The sequence below is a fragment of the Protopterus annectens genome, chromosome 2.part1, assembly GCF_019279795.1.
Source record: "Protopterus annectens isolate FY-2018-M chromosome 2.part1, PAN1.0, whole genome shotgun sequence".
NCBI lineage: Eukaryota > Metazoa > Chordata > Ceratodontiformes > Protopteridae > Protopterus > Protopterus annectens.
Window position 1 is genome coordinate 583,409,558 of NC_056729.1, and position 19,629 is coordinate 583,429,186.

The 19,629-nt window shown below is 40.7% G+C and overlaps 1 protein-coding gene across 1 annotated transcript in view; it reads right to left on the reverse strand.

Annotated features, from left to right (window-relative positions):
- TCF23 (transcription factor 23) overlaps positions 1-15,436 on the reverse strand; it is a 152,150-nt gene extending 136,714 nt beyond the window's left edge. Inside the window, exon 1 of the mRNA XM_044063386.1 lies at positions 14,983-15,436. Coding sequence (XP_043919321.1) covers positions 14,983-15,144 — 162 coding nt within the window. The 5' untranslated portion in view covers positions 15,145-15,436. The remainder of the gene's footprint in view (positions 1-14,982) is intronic.
- Positions 15,437-19,629: the final 4,193 nt, after the last annotated feature.

A 19,629-nucleotide genomic window follows, 5' to 3' on the forward strand; every position in this document is an offset into this window, starting at 1 on the left:
AAAAAAGAAAAAGCAACATACAGCCCAATATACTCCAAAGAAACAACTATGTTCAGCATAAGTTATACACTTTTGACCAAAGTAGTATACAGTAGCCGCTTAAAAAAGGTGGCAAGGAAACTCGTAAACAAGTAATACGCTAACACATGGACAACATAAACGCTAACACATTAGCGGCTAAAGGGAAGTCAGCTAGTACAAAATACATTAAATAGGTCATCCGTGCTAAGACAAATTATTTTAATGGATAATGCAAAAAAGGGCAAATACGTATATCACAATACCTATTTCAAGCTAGGAGCGCTCAGCCACAGTCGCCCGGCTGCAGTTAATGTTTACTTCAGGGAAGTAGATACTACACAGCCTGGGAAGTTATCTGGTACCATGGCTGCTATGATACTGGCTTTGGAGAGTGTTTTTTCCTGTGCAGCTGTGATGACAGCAACTTTGCAGTCTTCCATTATAGTGATGTGCTCTTTCATGGGTGAGAGGGGGGTAAAGTTAACACTTATCCTATCTGCCAGGATGTTGGCAATATCAGTTGGCTCTGTACATTTAGTGCCATTGAACTGTAACTCAGAACAGATCTGAGTGTAACCATGACATGGACCTGTCTGTTGGGCAGAGATCTCCTGAGTAGACAGTATGCAACAGAGTACAGATTGAGTTACATTCAGTCTTGTTGCATGGGGCAACTATTTGAGGCCAGTAATCCTCTTGTTAAGGTACTTCATTGGTCTTTCTAGCTGCTGATCGTGCCTAGTCAGATTCATCGCAAGTGTGTTGTGTTACTCTCTGACAGGTCTGATGACTGCTGAGTAGTGGCAACCTCCTTTGACCTACATGCACAGACCTTGGCAGTTTGTGTGAACACATAGCATGATTTTCCGACCACTTTGTGAATGTGTTTCTGGAAGTAGAGATGACTATCCACATTTGTCCATAGATCACTTATTATCACATCCGTATTTAGCCTAAGTGTGTGAGCATGCCCAGTATGACCTTTCAGTGTGATGCTGAATGAAATCCACTACATTTGTTGGTGTGTGTGAGCACACACAGTATACACATTTATACTATATGTGTATGGGAAATCAAGTTGTATTTTTACAGCAGGGCTCACCTTTGTGTCATAGATCAACAGGGATCATGCTGTGCCTGCAGGGCTTCCATGAGACACTTTGCATAGACTTATCAACATTTCTACATACAGGGGGGGCAGCTATTCTTTGTACATTTCTACCCGGGGGCACACCTGATATTTACTGTGGGTGTACATAGGATGTGGATTTCACCTGACACTTATACACATTTGCTATGCCTGCAATGCTATGTACAGGACACCATTTCAGTCTGTACTGTTGCCTATTGTACTGGCTTGAGGCATACTACTGTACTACAGATCTTAGCGTCCAATGTCACGTATATTAGATTGCGACTTCATAGCCTACACAACCAACATCACACCGCCTGGCCTGATGTTCTATGTCTGCATAGGCATGTGGGGGAGGTTACCCATCTGCCTCTTTAGGGGCATGATACAGCATTTCTTTGTGTTTGCATTAGTGTACAATTGTCCTGCTGTGTCTGTGCCACTGTAATACTATCATGGCTTAGTGGTTCAGTACTGTGAATATAGTGCACAGTATGCTGGGTTCAAGCCCTGTCACTGCTTTATATGTTCATGCTGGGCAGACCAGACTTCTTAAGGAACAGTAAAGCAGATATGAGCATGTTTAACTAACTTTGCCCAACCTTGACCGATGTTGCGCTAGTTAGCACAAGCAATTTTGTTTACATATACTAGATATTGGTAAAAGCTGCTTAGCACTTTTTGCTTAAAACATGGCAATCATGACTCAGGTGGTGCTGCAGGGCTGCCTATGTCGGATGCACATACTACACTCCCTATACATGTTTGGAAACAGGTAGTGTCAAGTTAGGCATCCCTTTTATTTTATGTGCGAGTCAGAGAGGTATCATTTCCAGGGTTCCTACTGAGCCAGTGTATGTGATATGCATTGCCTCTTTGCCAAGGCCAAGGCATACTGGGCACACCTCCTTTTGCCTACTGGGGCAGGCTCAGGTTGTTCCTCCTCCAAGTCACGCTGTGCCTGTGCAGGCCTTGGCAATGGTGGGGGGCTGTTTGGCCCTGCTCCATACTGTTCCTGCTGCAGCTGTTTTTGCAGGATCATATTGTGTAGCATGGCACATACAATGAAAATGTGGGTACATGTAGTTGCTGAGTACTGCAGGGCTCCACCAGATGTGTCCAGGCACCGGAACCGTGACTTGAGCATCCCAAACACATGCTCGATTACATTTTGTGTTTGTGAGTGTGCCTCATTATGGAGTTCTTGTTCAATTGTGTGTGCATTTCTGATGGGTGTCATCAGCCACAGCTCCAGTGCGTATCCAGCATCCCCCACTAGGTGACCGTCAGGGATGTCCCCATTGGCAAATGTCTGGTACAGCTGTGACAGATGCCAGATATGGGAATCGTGGTAGCTTCCAGGGCAGCCAGCACACACATTCAGTATTATGCCCTGGGCATCGCACACGACCTGGCAGTTGATGGAGTGGAAGCCCTTGCGGTTGATGTAGGCCCTACCCCGCTCATCAGCTGGTGTTTTGATGTGTATGTGCATGCAGTCAATTGCACCCACTACCTCAGGGTATTCCACTATTTGATGGAAGAGACGTATATTGCTGGCCAATAACTCATGGGAATTGGGGAAATATACATGATCACCGACATGTGCTGACATGGCATTCAGGAACTGGTGCAGTACCCTGGATGCTGATGCCCATGAAATCCCCATCATATCACCAGTTGGTCTCTGGAAGGTACCTGTTGCTAGTATTCTTAGGCCAACACATACCTTGGTTACCACTGGGATGGGTTCCCCTCTGTTGGTTCTGTGTGTGAGGCATGGCCTGCACAGCTCAACAATTTGCTGCAGGAGCTCTCTGTCCACTCTATAGCACTCCACTATCTCCATATCATGTAGCCCCTGGTAGGTTACCCTGGGTCTGTACACTCTTCTCCTTCTCCTAACTGTGGGTTGCTCAGCAGCATTCGCAATGGCACCACCCTCAGAGTCTTGCACATGTTGCCTTATAATAGCAATGACAGCCCCTAACATTTTTTTGTATCAGTTAAGCTTCTTAAGTTTTCACTTCTCTTTGTAGACTGCAGTGTTGCAGTGTTTCTGAGAAAAACATGGGGGAATGTTGTTTGCAGAGTTTTAAGTGCTGGGCTGGGCTGGGCTAGTGTACTGCCTGTGTAATTTGCTGATTCTGATTGATTTCACCTGGCCGCTCTGCTAGTTCTCCTTGGTTAACTTCCTACTACTTTTTTCCTTCCTTTTCCCTTTCTGTTTCCACAGGGGGCAGCACCGCGCAAACAAGCACAAACACACACACACACACACACACACACACACACACACACACACACACACGAGCGCACACACGCGCACACAGGCTTACACAAGCTTACACAGGCTTAGGCGGGTGCACATTCGTGTATACAGGCTTAGACAGCCTTACACAGGCATACACAGGCGCACACACACGCACACAGGTTTGATGGGTTTACAGGCGCTCACACGTGCGCACACAGTGTATGCAGGTTTGCAAGAAACTTTAGTGATAGCCACGGCGTACACCTTCGGTTTCTGGGTTTCAGCTTAGACAACTGTAGACATGCCACTTCCAGTCCTGAGTAACTCACAGCAAACACACGCCACTCTGCTCCAATAAGCTTACAGTCTTTTTGATACATACCCCCTCATGATGTCACCTATCTTCTACTCTGTTACTCCCCTAATCCTACTCTTACACTCTAGGGACATGGTTCACATGGCAGGGAAAATTGGGATTCACTATCCTTATACTCATTTGCATAGGATTGCCTACTAATGCTTGGTTACATCTCTCAGACTGAGCTTCCCCCCTTAGCAACCACTACTCAGTAGCCATGTTGTCTTCAGCCTGCCATTCACCTGCATGGCAGATGAATATTTTGAATAAAATGCCCATTTGTGGCTTTTATTTTTTGTTTTTATGGTTTTTAGAGCACTACGCTTAAACATTGGAGATCGAGGGGAAAAAAATTATATTTTACTATTTTGCAACAGATAAAAATGCCAATGGCTGTATATTTGGCCATTGGCATGCTTCCTCAACTGGATGCATCCTTTATTTGGAGCTGTCATAGCTCCATTTTGCTATTTGCAGAACGGTACTCAGTTACCAACCGAGTACATTTCTGCAAATAACACTACTCTTACTCGGACAGGTTAGTATTTCCTGGATCGCAAATTTACCTCATTTGCATAGTTTTCAGCAGCAAATGAGGTAATTTGCATAAACTAACACTGTCCGTGCAAGAGTCGTTTTAGGAGCTCTATTGCACGCCCCTACTGTCTGTTCCTGGATCGCTCGGCAGACATGTTGGCTGCCTGGAGTCTTACTCTACTCTTAGACTCCGTGCAAGCCTTCGTGAATCCGGCCCAATGATTTCCATTTTCTAGTAATTCCTTTTTAACAGCGACAAGAGTTAAACTTAGGAAGGTCTTTCAATGACTAAGGGTCACCAACTTTTATATTATTATTATTATTATTATTATTATTATTATGAATTCATAGGATGACATATCCCATCTTTTCACAGTGCTGCTTTAAGTTGGTAGTATTCAAGATATAAATGAAAGTACTGCTGCAGAATTAAAAGCCAAGGTAGGACAGCGAGGAATAGCTATCAAATTTTGCTGAACAGTGCTGAGTATCACAGCTACCTCATACACACACACACACACACACACACACACACACACACACACACACACACACACACACACACACACACACACACACACACCTGTATGCACATTCACACACCACATCTGTAAATCACAGTCATGCACTTGTTGTAACATTTGACTTCCTTAGTGTTGTCATAACTTTAATGAAACCATAATAAATGCTATTCAGCTATTGCTGGTAAACATGTTTTTAACTTTGGGTTGTCAGAGTGATATGGTGAGGGGGAGCTGACCTAAATCTCAGTATAAAATACAATGGTTAAGCATTCATAATGTTACAGCCACTCCACCCAGCCTGTCCCACGGTGTTATAGTTTGCAATGTACAGAAACATTGTTTTAAAAGCACAAACTGAATTAGTAAGGAAACAACATGTAACACTTTAATATGGTAACATTAGTTATGCTACCCCACCCACACCTTTCTTAGCTTTGTCATAATAGTTTGCAATGTACAATGCCCTTAATGCTGCACATCTAATTTTATTTTTTCCTTAACTGAAGTCTCATTCCAACCATGTCATACTAAGGTATTTTTTATCACTTAAATAAGTATCAAAACATGCCATTTCTTTGAAATGACTTATATTTCCTAAGGCTGCTATGTCCATTGGCCCCTTTGTTCTTGGTTATATTTTTTATTCTTGCTTACTATAAAGAATACAAGCCCAGCAACGTGAAAAACAGCATGTGTTGCTGATTATAGGAATTCAGATTAGGCCTGCTTTTTGCATCCATCTGGTAACTCGTGGCTTAACATTTGCTTGGCATTCTGATTAATCAGTTAGTTGGTATTTGATTGGCGTTTAATTCTAACTGGCACAATAAAGTCATTGCTGCATTAATTTCTCTCCAGTGCATTTTTATTTCCCTTCTAAGGCAATAAATCTAGATCAAGGTATCAAAGGCCCAGTGGAATTGCCTAAGGGAAAGTAGCATGCTTAGAAGGCAGAAGGATGGACAGAAAGGGAAGTAGGCAGTACAGGAAGAACATGAGGTAGGTAGCCAAGAGGTAGCTGGATAGTCAGGATAGTCTTTAAAAAATCCAGGTTCTCCGGGTTAATCCCTTTGCAAGCAGGAATGATCAGGAAGAAATGGGAAATCTCACTCACCAACCTTTCATCATAAAGCAAGAAAGAATGATGGTCTAGTGAAAACTATGGTCTTATGACAAGATCAATCCCACAGGGGTGATCATACTAGTGAATGGGAAGGAATTTCATGTTTTCCCTCTCCAAGTGACTTCAGGTTTTTACCCAACAAAGGGAAGGGAGTGTAGGCTTAATTCACCACATTCATGCTGCTTGGAGTTGAAGGAAAGACTTAAAAGGCTAAATATCTAATGGGGTCTGGTGGGCAGAGAGATATACTTAGATGATATGGCCCCTTTCAATCTAGCATGCTTCAGCCAACCACCCACGCCAACAGCATAGACCCCAACAGAAGGGTGAATCTTTGCATGCTCAACTGGGTTAACAGGACCAAGGCCTGGGACCCATAGGCTGTTCAACAGATTTCTTTAGTATACTTTTTCAGCTCTTTTTACAGAATGTCCAGATTTTTGCTTCATATTTTTGGTCTGTCCTTTATAAAATGTTTGGTTTTCTGATAAATCATTGAGTATTGCAATAACTAAATAATGACAGTCACTTCAGGTTCTGACTTACATTGCGTGTTAATGCCAAACCTGTTATTCTAGCAAATTTCTAACTTTAAAACAGTAATATCTAAAATCTGTCCCTAACGTTCTACCTTTGACCCCTAATTATTTTTGGCTTAGTCCAGAAATCTTGAGCTAAGAGGTTGACAGTAATGCCCCTCAGTCAATGATTTTGGCTGAGTTAGTTTTCAAAGGAACCAACTGCTTTCATGAGATGATTGCTGCTTCATCGGTTTGACTAGTATTCCATCCAATTCCCTCCTTTTGCACACATTTAATAATTCATTGATTGGCATCTGACTAGCATTCTGATTTATCAGTAAATTGGCATTGGATTGATTTTTAATGTTAATTGGCACAATAAACCCGCACCCAAAGCCATGTATGCTCTAATACTCTGTCTCACTAAACCGGAACAAACTCCCTCTCTATATTAGATCCAACCTTTCCTTTCCCTGTTTTAAAAAGGAGCTTAAATCCCACCTACTAAACCTGAAATTATGCCGTTGCATTGACCACACATAGTCTTAGTCTCCCCAACTGTATAACCTGTTGTTTCTTTCTTTGTTAGTAACGTCTGCTTAAACTCATCTCCTAAACCCTCAGCTCTACTACTATAGCCCCCTCCCATTCTCCACACTATTTATCCCCCCACGTCCTATCAATGTCTATGCATTGTCCTTCTTTTGAACAACGATTATCTTTTTGTTTTTGCTCTCATATGTAGTAAACTTTAATCCACTACTATCAATGCAATCCTTAATGTTCATAATTTTTTTTCTTTTGTTTTTCTCTTTACTATTAATTTCATATTTGCAGTGTTTTTAATAGTTTTTGTCCTGTATGTTTATCTTTGTTTATGTTTGCTGGTGCTCATTCCCCTTGGATCTCCACTGAAAATGAGTTGCTTACTATCAATGCAATGCAAATAGATAATAACCTAATTATTTTGTATTGTGATTGTTATTTAATATTTGTATATTGTCACTTCATTTTTACTTATGTTTTCTGGGGCTTTTCCTCTCGGGTCTCCACTGAAAATGGGTTTGTTTGCAAACTCAGTTGGACTAACCCGGTTAACAAATGTGAAATAAATAAATAAACAAACAAATAAATAGATAGATAAATAAATAAATAAATAATACAAGCTTGTTGCATGACTCTTTGTAAGTATGAGCATATATATTTCCATTCTAAGGCAAAACATTTGCTGCAGATGATGAGAATTCTCATGCTGAGGAGTGTTCCGTCCGCAGTTAGTGTCTGTGCTGTGTAATTATAATAAGCAGCTGCAATTCCTTAATGCTCATCTCTGCACTTTGCACAGAAATAAAGAGTGTACATTCAATCTTTTCTGGTTTACCCATAAAACATACAAGGCTCAGATGTGATTTCAGTACTACAGTGACAGCATTTCCATGCTTCTGAATGAAGAAATGATGGCCACTAAGCGTTTGCATGGTTTTGCACATCTGGGCAGTGCCGGTTAGCTAGGGCTAAATTATTCCTGGCTTCACCAAGTCTCCTCTTCAGTTTTTTCCCTTGAAAGTAGTCTAACTCTCAACCTAAGCACTTAAAAAGCATCCTACAGTCCAGCACTTGCTCAGACCTAATAGCAAGCACTAATATACCTCGACACTTGATTGCCCAGCATGGCAAGGCTCATTATTCACCCCTCACCAACCAAGTGACTAAGCAGCTCACCCTACTATTCAGGCATAACCAAAGGGCAATTTCAGGTATACTCTCCAGTCCAGCTGGTGAACCTGGGTATCCTGAGGCAATGTTACAACTGCCTCATGTACACAGACAACCCTCTCCTCCTACCACAAAACATTAACATATGCAAGAGATGCAATTATATAGCTAAATTGGAGGATAAGCTCTCTCCACCCAGTACTGGAACAGGCAGTCATGAGGAGAAGGTTAACACTTGCACCACACCTCCAGCCTCACATAGACATACTAAACCAGCACTGGCAAAAAATACAAATAAATACACAAAATCATACTTGGTGGCTCTAAATAAAAACCTACAAAAGCATCAGAGACCTCCAAAGCAGATAACCAAAAAACCTGCACCTCCCGTCACAAACCAGACAACACAAAATAAAACACAAAATTAGTGTGCCGCACAATCACAGCCCTTAATGCGAAATAACATACCTAACACACTAGTAATAGGCGACTCTATAGTCTGGCACACTGACGTCCCACTCACAAGGGTGGACAAGCAGGAGGTTACTGTTAGCTGCCTGTTGGGAGCCAGAATCTGCCACATAACACAAGCACTCAGATCACTCCAGAACAAGTACAAATATGACTCTGTCATTGTTCATGTTGGTGTGAATGACCTGAGACGTATCTCCCTTAGCTACATGAAAAGAGACATGGAAGAGCTCTCTGATCATGTAGCCCAGGCGGGTATGCCCCTGACACTGAGTAGCATCCTGCCCTCACCAAGAATGATACCAAAGTATAAAGAAAAAATTATCAATCTCAACAATTGGCTAAGCTTCTGGTCATTCAAAGGGGATCCAGTGTCTGTCAGTCTGGGATGACATGCTCGACAAGCCTCGTTGCTTCGCAAGAGACAGCTTGCACCTGTCACCCCTAGGCTTTCAAATACTGGCCAAGGCTCTTGTTGCCCCCATAGTGCCTTTTTTAGGCAAGGCTCAAAAGTCAAATCCCACTTCGTAAACAGCACAAATAAAAAAATGAGGGTTATTTTACTCAACGCCAGGAGTTTCAATCTCAAAATGCAGACGCTCAAAGCACTCCTAAGTATGGAGAACGTCGAAATCTGTGCAGTAACTGAAACCTGGTTCAAGGATCCACAGAGCACCCCAGCACTACTGGGCTACAACTCATACTACACATTTCGGCCACAGAACATGGACCAAAACACAAAAGGAAGAGGTGTATCCATATTCATCGAGGATACCTACACCTCCAGGTTAGTGGAGCAGCATGATACCTCTGAGATCAACCATGTGCAACTAACATCGAGCAAATCTGCAATGCAAATTGTGGCCTGCTACAGATCACCCTCCATGACCCAGGACCACCACTCCACCTTTCTGGAGACACTGGAAAACATGAAGGTCCTACCGAACACACTGATATTGAGCGATTTCAATGACCCTACCGTTAACTGGGAAAACTACTCAAGTACAAACTCCCAGGTCCAGCGCTTCCTGGAATTTATCAACTCAAATGCCCTGGATCAGCTGGTAAACTCCCCTAAAAGAAGTGAAAACATATTGGACCTGGTCATCACCAGCATGGATGACAGGTGTTCCACACTGGAGGTCAACCCTTCACTGGTTAGATCAGACCATGAGCTAATCACTCTGGATGTCCACACCACACCACCATCCACAACCAAGGAAACCACAGTGAAAAACTTTTCTATAGCAAACTTCAACTTACTTAAGACAGAGGTGGCAAGTTTCACAGCCCCCACGCTAAAGGATAACAGGGTCCAAGATGCAGGAACCTTTACAAATGCACTCTATGAGCACTTACAAGGATGCATGGATTGTACCATCCCTAGCAAAACCAAGACTCACTCCCCTAAGAGAAGGAAACCAGTCTGGTGGACCCCTGCCATAAACAGGCTATACAATAGAAGGAGGAAACTAGTTCAGAAAAAAAACAAATCACAAGAAGGAAAGACATCCCTGATCAGTATCAGTAAGAAACTAAGGTTCCCTCATAAAATCATCCAAGGCTAACTTCGAAAGAGAAATAGCCAAAGATTTAAAAGATAACCACAAAGCCTTCTTTAGCTATGTCAAGAATCTAAGTGGCAACTCGCAGATAGGCTCTGAGCTAGTGCAAAATAGCACAAAATATACTGAACCTACTGATATTGCCAACATCCTGGAAGATAGATTCAGTGCAAACTTCACCCTCCTCTCACCCCCAAAAGGGCCCACAACAATACTGGAAAAGTGTAGTCTCCCGGAAATCACAGACACACAGGAAAACAGCCCTTTCAAAAGCCAAAAGTACAGCGTCAATGGGGCCAGATGGTGTCCCATGCTGCATCTTGCACGAACTACAGAATGAACTAAACCCCCACCTAAACACACTGTTCAACCTCAGCCTCTCCACAGGCTACTTGCCCATAGAATGGCGCACAGCAACGGTTATTCCGGTCCACAAAGGAGGGGCCTCAACTGACCCTGGTAACTATCATCCCATAAGCCTGACTAGCCTGGTCTGCAAGGCTATGGAGTGCATCATCATGGAACTCATTAACAAAGACATTGGGAACCTCCAAACACTTGACCCGACCCAGTTCGGCTTTGTTAAGGGCAGAACATGCCTACTAAACCTGGTTGACTTCTTCGAGACAGTCACCAAGGCCAGAGATGAGGGGAAGGTGGTTCACACAGCCTACCTTGACCTCTCCAAGGCTTTTGACACCATTCCCCACTCAGGAATTATAGAAAAACTCACCAGCCTGAACATAAACCCCTACATCATGAGATGGGTTGCCAACTGGCTTACAGACAGAACTCACACAGTAAGAATAGTGGGCTCCAGGTCTGATTCTAAACCAGTCACAAGTGGTGTCCCACAAGGCTCGGTCCTGGGACCCCTACTGTTCTGCATATATGTCTCAGAAGTACAGGCAAACACAGGAGGACTATGGCTAACCAAGTTTGCCGATGACTGCAAACTGGGAGCCATAATTGACTCTCCGGCTGACACGGACATTCTCCAAAAGGGCCTTACTGAGATGGACACCTGGTGTCAAAGTCATGGTCTCAAGCTAAATGCCAAAAAATGCATAGTCATCCCATTTGTGAAAAACAAAACACCCATGAATTACCACATAGGTGGCAGCCCCCTTAATACAGAAGAGGTAATAAGAGATCTGGGGACCCAGGTAGATAGTAATCTCTCCTTTGACAATCATATTGCCAAAGTAGTTAGGAAATCCTTCTATGTAGCCCATCTAATTACTAAAGGGTTCGCATCTAGAAATAGTGAGGTTATAGTGCCCTTCTACTCAACACTCATCAGACCCATCATAGAGGACAATGCCCTGTTTGGGATGTACCTCACAAGACACTTCCAACAGCTGGAAAGACCACAAAAGTACCTCACCAAGAGGATTACTGGCCTCAAACATATGTCCTATGCAGCCCGACTGGAAAAACTCCAGCTGTATTAAGTGGCATATCGCTTACTCAGAGGTGATCTCTGCCTGACTTTCAAAGCCATGTCCAACTCAGAATTGATGGACATGCTCCACCTAAAGAAATCCAAGTCAGTGCTAGCCACTCGCTCTAGTGAGCTAAACCTCGCCACAACAATAACTAGAACATGCTGGAGGGATAGATTCCTGTCACAGAGACTCCCCATGCTTTGGAACAAAATTCCAAACTACATTAGGCAAAGACCCTCACTAACACACTTCAAGAGAAACCTTGACGAGTGGATGGGTAACAAAAAATACACCCCTGGGATCACTTCATTGGCTCTTCTTGACAGAGGCTCAGTTAATTAATCAATGGGGCGGTGAAAGCTGACACACTCTGGCTAGGTTTATAAATGCCCTCGGGCAGATAGCCTAGTACCTACCTATGAACCTATGAACCTATGTTTACACAGAAATACTTTCTTTAAACGTATTATCTACTCACTAAAGAAACTCTTCTTCCTTGCATTCAAAAGGAAGACCTGCTTTATTTTCTGTATTCAAGGAGTTCAGGCTACCACATTTTGTTTCAATAAAAGAAAGTGTATTAATCATATCTAGTAACTAAAGAAATTGTATATAATATAAAGAAAAGAGATTGAAAGACTCATCATTTGGATTAAATTGTGGCAACAATACATGCAGAATAATGTTCAGGAGGACTAATCTTTAAGGGAAGGTGGGAATTGAGCAATGCATGTACTGTAGGAGAGAATGATAATTGCTAAAGGAAAATGTGTACACTGTATGAAAAGAATGATGACAAACCATTACCACATTTTATTTTATTTTCGATAAATGTATATGTGTATATGTCAGTGTTTAAAATGTGACTTAATAAAGATATTTAAAAATAGCATTGTATTACTGCTATTAATTCAATACAATCATACAAACAACAAATAAATGCAAACAGAAAACGGCATTCAGATTGATAAGTCCTAGTACATTGTGCTGGATAATCTTGTGGTCTTTTCATAATCAAAACTTTTGTATATTCATAGAAATTGACAGCCAAACTAAAGTTATAAAACAGTTCACAAATGTCTAAAAGTTGCAAAATAAACTATGCATAATACTCTTGCGACCTTTAAAACAGGGTCATAGTCAGGTCTGTTGGCATATACAGACAAATCCTGACTGTGATTCAGGTTATAGGAGTCTGATTATTCCTAAAGTAGTCATAAGCATTACAGAAATAGCATGTGTATTGCAATTAATATTTTTGCATATAAATTGTTTGCATATATTTTAATTCCTTTTTTTATGGTATTTCATCTACTACAGAAAAATAGTTGGTAACATATAGCAATGGTACTGCTTTTTCTCTGCATATATTTTAATTCCTATTTATGGTATTTCATCTACAGCAGAAAAATAGATGATAACATATAGCAATGGTACTGCTTTTTCTACTGAATAAACTATTCGTGATGGATCCTCCACAATGACATGACACACAGTCTAGAGGCTGCATTGTTTCACATGAAAATTCTTCAAAAACAAGACCATAAAACCTGTGTAAAAAGCCTGAAAAATTCTGTTTTTTGCAAGGGGTCAAGTCCTCCGACCAATCCCACACCTGTAGGTGATCTTGGCCCCATATCCCTTACTTAAACAGGCCACTTCCATGATCATAAAATCATGGGGAAAGATAAATGCCCTTCAAGGATGAAAACACTATTCACATGTTATGCACCCTTACATGTCCCACCTGCCAGTATAAGTGTGTGTTTGTGTCATAGGTACCTCTCACTTTGGGTATTGTCAGGCATAGCATGGTCCTTGGCTAATCTGACTGCTGCTAAATTATAGTCACACTACCCCAGCTGCAGGCTGCAGCTATTGCTATGGGTTTACAAATGGAACAACAGGAAAAAAAAAAGAAAACTTTATAAAACACACAGTCAATGACTACTCATTTTGCAGAGGCAAGACTGGGGAGATTATATCTGAACCAATAGTTTTCTTCAAATGGTAGATTTCCCTTTCCTGACTTCATGACTGTATTATCACAGTGCATGTTACTGTAGTTTGAGAAACCTCAGTGCTAATATAGCCAGGAAAAAAAGCAAAGCTGTATTTAACACAGCCTCTGCGAGCAATACATTTCCACACATCACAACTTATAGACAGTTATGTGGGAAATATATAAAAATACTTAAAGAAATTAAAACAACTTACTTAAAGTGCTGTTAGTAATTACAAGATTTAAGCAAATTTTTAATTATTATTCTGCTGGTTTCCTTTTTAAACATAGTTCCTAGCTTTCCAGATCTGCCTGCAGCATATATCTCAACTGTCCAGATTTTCACAGAATGTCCAGATTTTTGTCTCACCTTTTCGGCCCGTTCCTCATAAAACTTGTGGTTTTCTGGCAAATAACTGAGGACTTTAGTCTCTAAACAATTATATACATTTACATTTCATCTTCATATCCCTTAGAAAATACATGCTAGCACAAAATAATTATATTCATTAAAGATTCGACTTCATATCCCTCAGAAAATACATGCTAGCACAAATCCTGTTATTCTAGCAATTTTCTAAGTTTATAGGAGCAATGATTAAAATCTGTCCCTATTTTTGAGTCTTTACCACCCCACCCCATCCCATTATTTTAGGCTTTGTCCAGATTTCTTGTGACAAGAGGATGAGAGGTATGGTCTGCAGTCCTGCACCTTAGTGGGGTCACAGTGTGCTTTCTTGAAGTCTGGCTCACATAAAACTTCCATCACATCCCTTCTCCCTTTGGTCTGTTTTTTTTTTTTTTTTTTTTGGAATACAGTTTCTTAAATATCTTTATACTGTGAACAAATGAAAGGGTACAGATAAATGGGCACTGGCAAGTGTAAATAAACAGAAAAACACACCAAATCAGATATAATTATTTTATGGTAACATACATTACTTTCACAATGTGGAAGTTGGAGTCAATGGTGTGAAGGAAAACTTAAAGTTTATCAACATATTCTGATCCATAGATGTTTCCAGTGACATCAGCAGCTCCATCTTACATACATATGTACATATATACATACATATGTAAACATAGCCAGCAGTTTTATGATATACTGCTTTAATAAAGTCCTGCAAGCAAATATGTTATTTTCATTAGGAAGTCATCAGGATATTAAACCAGCAGAATATTTCTAATCAAGCTGTTGTCCTGCCATTCGGGTGGCAGAAATTAGCAGCAATCTGTATGTAGGTAGCCAAAAAGGACAGATTCCTCTAACCAAAAGTAGTCATTATTACTGATTTTCTACAGGTACTTACCTTTCTTGCAGAGGCAGCACATGGTCTGGTGTGGCTCTCCTCTAATTTTCTGCCTTCTGAGTAGAGAAGCAGTTTGCAGGGAAGGGTCTCTTGTTCAGGAACATCTACAAAGCTAAAGCCATGACTGACTTTCTCTAATCCCATATATTTGTTCTCCTCCATCTTATTGGTTTCGTCCTCCTCTCTCTGTTTTCCCTTTGTCTGTGTTACCCTTAAGATCTAAATGTTAATTTTAGACAGACTGGAAGTCCTAAGAAAGTGGATCCCAAGCTACCTGTTAAAAGCCGAAATAGAGTTTTGCTCTCTATAGTTGACCAAGCTCACTCGCTTGCTTCCAACAGCAGCTGTTATTCTGAGCATGGAATGTTTTTATTATCTAGTTTCTCTTTTCTGAAATCTGCTTAACGACATGAGCAGCATTAAAATGATTCCTGCTTATCTTAGTCCTGGCAAAGATGTAGAATGAGGAAACACATGCAGCTGTCTTCCTTTTGCAAATCTTATCAAGAAGCCCAGCCTCTCTGACTCCCTCTTGGAAACATAAAAATGAAAGCCAATGGCATTAAGCCTTGGTGAAACTCCTTGCAATTTACAGACTTTACTGTAAAACGAATATAAGAGATGACAAATGATTCCCATTACACAACAAACTATACAGGCCAAGCCACAGATGAAACTGACAACACGGGAAACTAAAGTTGAACCAGACATTATATCAGCTTCAGATCAGAACAGAGAACCCACTAAAAGTAATAGTGGCACGTCATTAATAAGAACTGGCTGCATTTTCATAGATAGTACCTGCACTAGGATCAAAGGGTATATAGTAATAGCAGCAAGCAACACAATAACAACAATGGAGCTAATTTCAGCTGCTAATAATACCAAAAGGATGATGTGACTGCCTCATTCTTAAACAAGCAGGATATCTATTCAGAAGAGTGACGGTCAAGGGTTCAGAATTGTGTATGTGGCTAAAATATGCTTTCCCCATATGAGTTAATACATTCAGTGATTTCACTTCCCCCCCTGGTATAGCAACATCAGAATATATTGTATTAAGTGTGGGGGAACAGAGGTAAAGCCCCATACACATAAAGTATGAGATTTTGCATATCACAGAAAAAAGTGTCTTTCAGAAAAACAAGTTAATTACATTTTTTTATAAATGGCAGTTGGCACATTTCCACAGGATATTGTTTTCTATGTTCTGCCATTTGACCACAAAAGCAGTACATGGAGGAATACATTTTCATTTGTAGTCACCTACTTCAACAAACTGCTTTTCAAGGAACTGGTCAAACAAATAAAACTCACACACATGCTCTTTCTTTAACCTGACTGCTCCTAACTTATAGCCACACTGTCACAATTGCAGTTGTAGTTGCAGTTAAAAGATTTAATGTGGAAATGGAAAAAAAAATCAGGTTCCTGTAATAATAATGCAGGAACAGCAGAATAATACCTCCATTAAAATGAGATGCTAACAATATAGGGAATTACTATCTCATGATAGCTGGCACTAATAAAAGATGAACTGAGAGAATCCTCAAAGAATTGTGTTAACACAGCAAAGACAGCTAAGTCCAGCTCATTGTAATACCTATTAAACAGAAGGAAAGCCAGAGGTAGAACTGCTTTCTTCAGCTGCAGAAAATAGTTATGCAAGAAAGCAGAATAATAATTCAGTGATAGCTTTTAGCAGCAAACTAAAAGTGCAACCCAGGCTTCAAATGTTATAGAAATAATGTAAAACACTTCATCATATGAATACAATGCAATAAATTACGTTTTAGCATCATAATGTGGGCTTGAGTTTAAGAAAGGGCCTATAAGATGTGATTTATTTATTTATTTATTTTACATTTCAGTTTATTTTCTTCCACCTTAGGTGATACTGTTGATACTGCTATCAATTATCCTCTCATCTCCAAATAGAAATGGTGTCAGTAACATCAACCTACAGTATATTACTACTCAGATTACTTTCCCTACCTTCACTACCTTTATCATACCTAGGTTCATAGGTTCATTGGTAAGTACTAGGCTAGCTACCCTTGTGAGTCATTTTAAGCTTAGCCAGATTCCCTTTTGGTGCTTGAATTAACCTATCGCAGCTGGTGTTAAATTAGCTTTACCCTTTCTATTGTTGATAATTATATGCTACCCCTAGTGAGAATAACTGGGATCATGCCATAGAAAAATTTGATGAGATCCATGCATGGGATAAAGCATTTAAAAGCTGTCTCTGACCAGGAGGCTGTCCTGGAAAGTCGTCCTGGACTAAATTCTTATTATGCATCCATAGATCCAAAATGCATTTGAATATGAACAGTGTTGAGTTTTGTTTTACATGGATGGGGAGTCTGTTCCAGAGCAGCGGTATCCTCTGTCAGATATATCTGTTGATGTTGCAGAACAGGTCTAAATCCCTGCTTGTGCACTAGTGGTGGTATAGGCTTCACAGTCTATAGATGCCATTTGACTTGCTGTCATCATTATTGGGTCAGATGATGGCTTTTATGTCAGACAAAGGTCACTACTTAGCAGTCTATAGGATTCAGTCTATAGTGACAGGGCTTTGAATTAGTCTATACAGGACATATTGTTTAGGCCCTGTATTCTTTTAGTAAGGTATCTCTGTGAACATTCCAGTTGTTGCCTGTGTCTGGACAGATACATGCCAAAGGGCGCATTACACTCAGTGATTGGTCTAATCAAGGCTTTGTAAAGGGAAATGATGACATCTCTAAATGGAAATTTAATTCCTTTGTTTATAAGCTGCACAATATAGAAGGACTTTCTTACAACAGTGGACACATGTTGGTCAAATGTTGTCACTGTCTACATAGGTTCCCACATCTCAAACAATTGGGTCAACTCTTACAGACATATTGTCAATGTGGTAGTTTCTCATGGTAGACAACTTTCCAAAGGACATGATTATACATTTTTTTGGCATTTAGTTTCAGTTCAGAATTCTGGCACAAGTTACTTGTTTGGGACAAACCTTTTTGTAGGATGGCTAAATCACTTGGGGATTCATTGACTGCTCCCAGATTGCAGTCATCTGTTAATTTAGTGAGTTAGAGTTTGGTACTGGCTTTTACTTCAGAGAAGTAGATGAACTGGAGAGGTCCCAGTACTGAACCCCCAGGAACTCCACTGGTGACTGGTCTCTTTGTAGAGGTAGCTTCATTAATTTTGATCTCCTGCAGACTATCTGTGAGACAGCTGGCTATGGAGTAGATTATGAAGAGGTTTATTCCCAATTTACCTACCTTATGCTTGAGTGGGAGAATTATGTCAAAAGCTTTGACCAAGTTGAGGTATGTGGTGTGTATAATTCTGCCTTCATCCATTGCATTGGTGATCTCTTAAAAAAAAGTCCACCAGGATGAGGAAGCATGACCCGTCTTTGACAAATCCAAATTGAGATGAGTCCAGTGTTTGGAGGCTCCCTATGTCCTTACTGATTAGTTCCATGATAAGTCTTTCCATAGGTTTGCAAATGAGACTTCTCAGACATATGGGTCTCCAGTTGCCTGGGTCTGTGAAATGCAGGGGAATTAATTACTGTAGCTTTTCTCCACTTGTTTGGTGCAAAACCTGTATGTAGGCTAAGACTGAACAGTGAATTTAGAGGGTGGTTAAATTGTGCTCCATGCTATTTAAGATGCATCCAGGGATAGTGTCAGGATTAATCAGTGCAGCATTTTTAACTTGTAGTAGCTTTTATTGGACTTGGTCTTGTGTGATAACTGGAGGCAAGTCAGTTTTAGGTATATCTTGTGGGACAGAGAGAGAGTGGAGAAAGGGGTAAAGTTTGAGCTGAATTTATTGGCTGGTAGGATAGCTATATCTTCGGCCTCAGTGTAGGTAACATCACTCACAATCAGCTTATCACATTGCTGCTTTGTGCTTCTAAGATAATGAACATAAGTGACAAAGGCCTTGACTTGACTTTGGTGGATTTTGTTAAGCTCCTGAGTTGTTAGTTTATTTCAATGACAAGGGCTTTGTCATTCTGGGAATTACTCTTCTTACTTTTGGACAAAATCCTCTTCCTTATTTTGCAAAGCATGTTATTATGGTTACACTATGGAGGTTTATTTCTAGAGTTTGCCCTGCACTTGTTTCTACATGGTACAGCTGCGTCTATACAGCTGTTTATGTGGTGTATGTTCCTATGTATTCAGTGAAGTGAAGTTAAGTGGATTTGATAGGGATTTGAAGCTTGCCAATGTATCTCTTAGGAGTAGGAAATTTATCTTAAAGAAACTTCTAAAGGTACAATGGGTGGAAAGGGTCACTGATTTTAATTTTATTTCAAATGAAAAAGCTTTATGATCGGACCTAACAAGTGATGAAGATATGCAAGGGATGGTGCAAGATGCCCCCATATTAGTAAGGAAAAAATCCAAGATGTTGTTCCCCCAGGAATCTCTGTGCTTGTGCACTAGTGGTGGTGTAGGCTTTACAGTCTATAGTTGGATAGTATAGCTCACCTTAGAAAATGTCATTGGGTTTAATACTGAGTGATTCTAGTTCTTGTAGATAGGCATTATGGCTTTTCTGGGTCATAGAAGGAGTTCTACAGCTACCTAATATATAATACAGGATCTTTCTGGTGGTTATTTGGACATG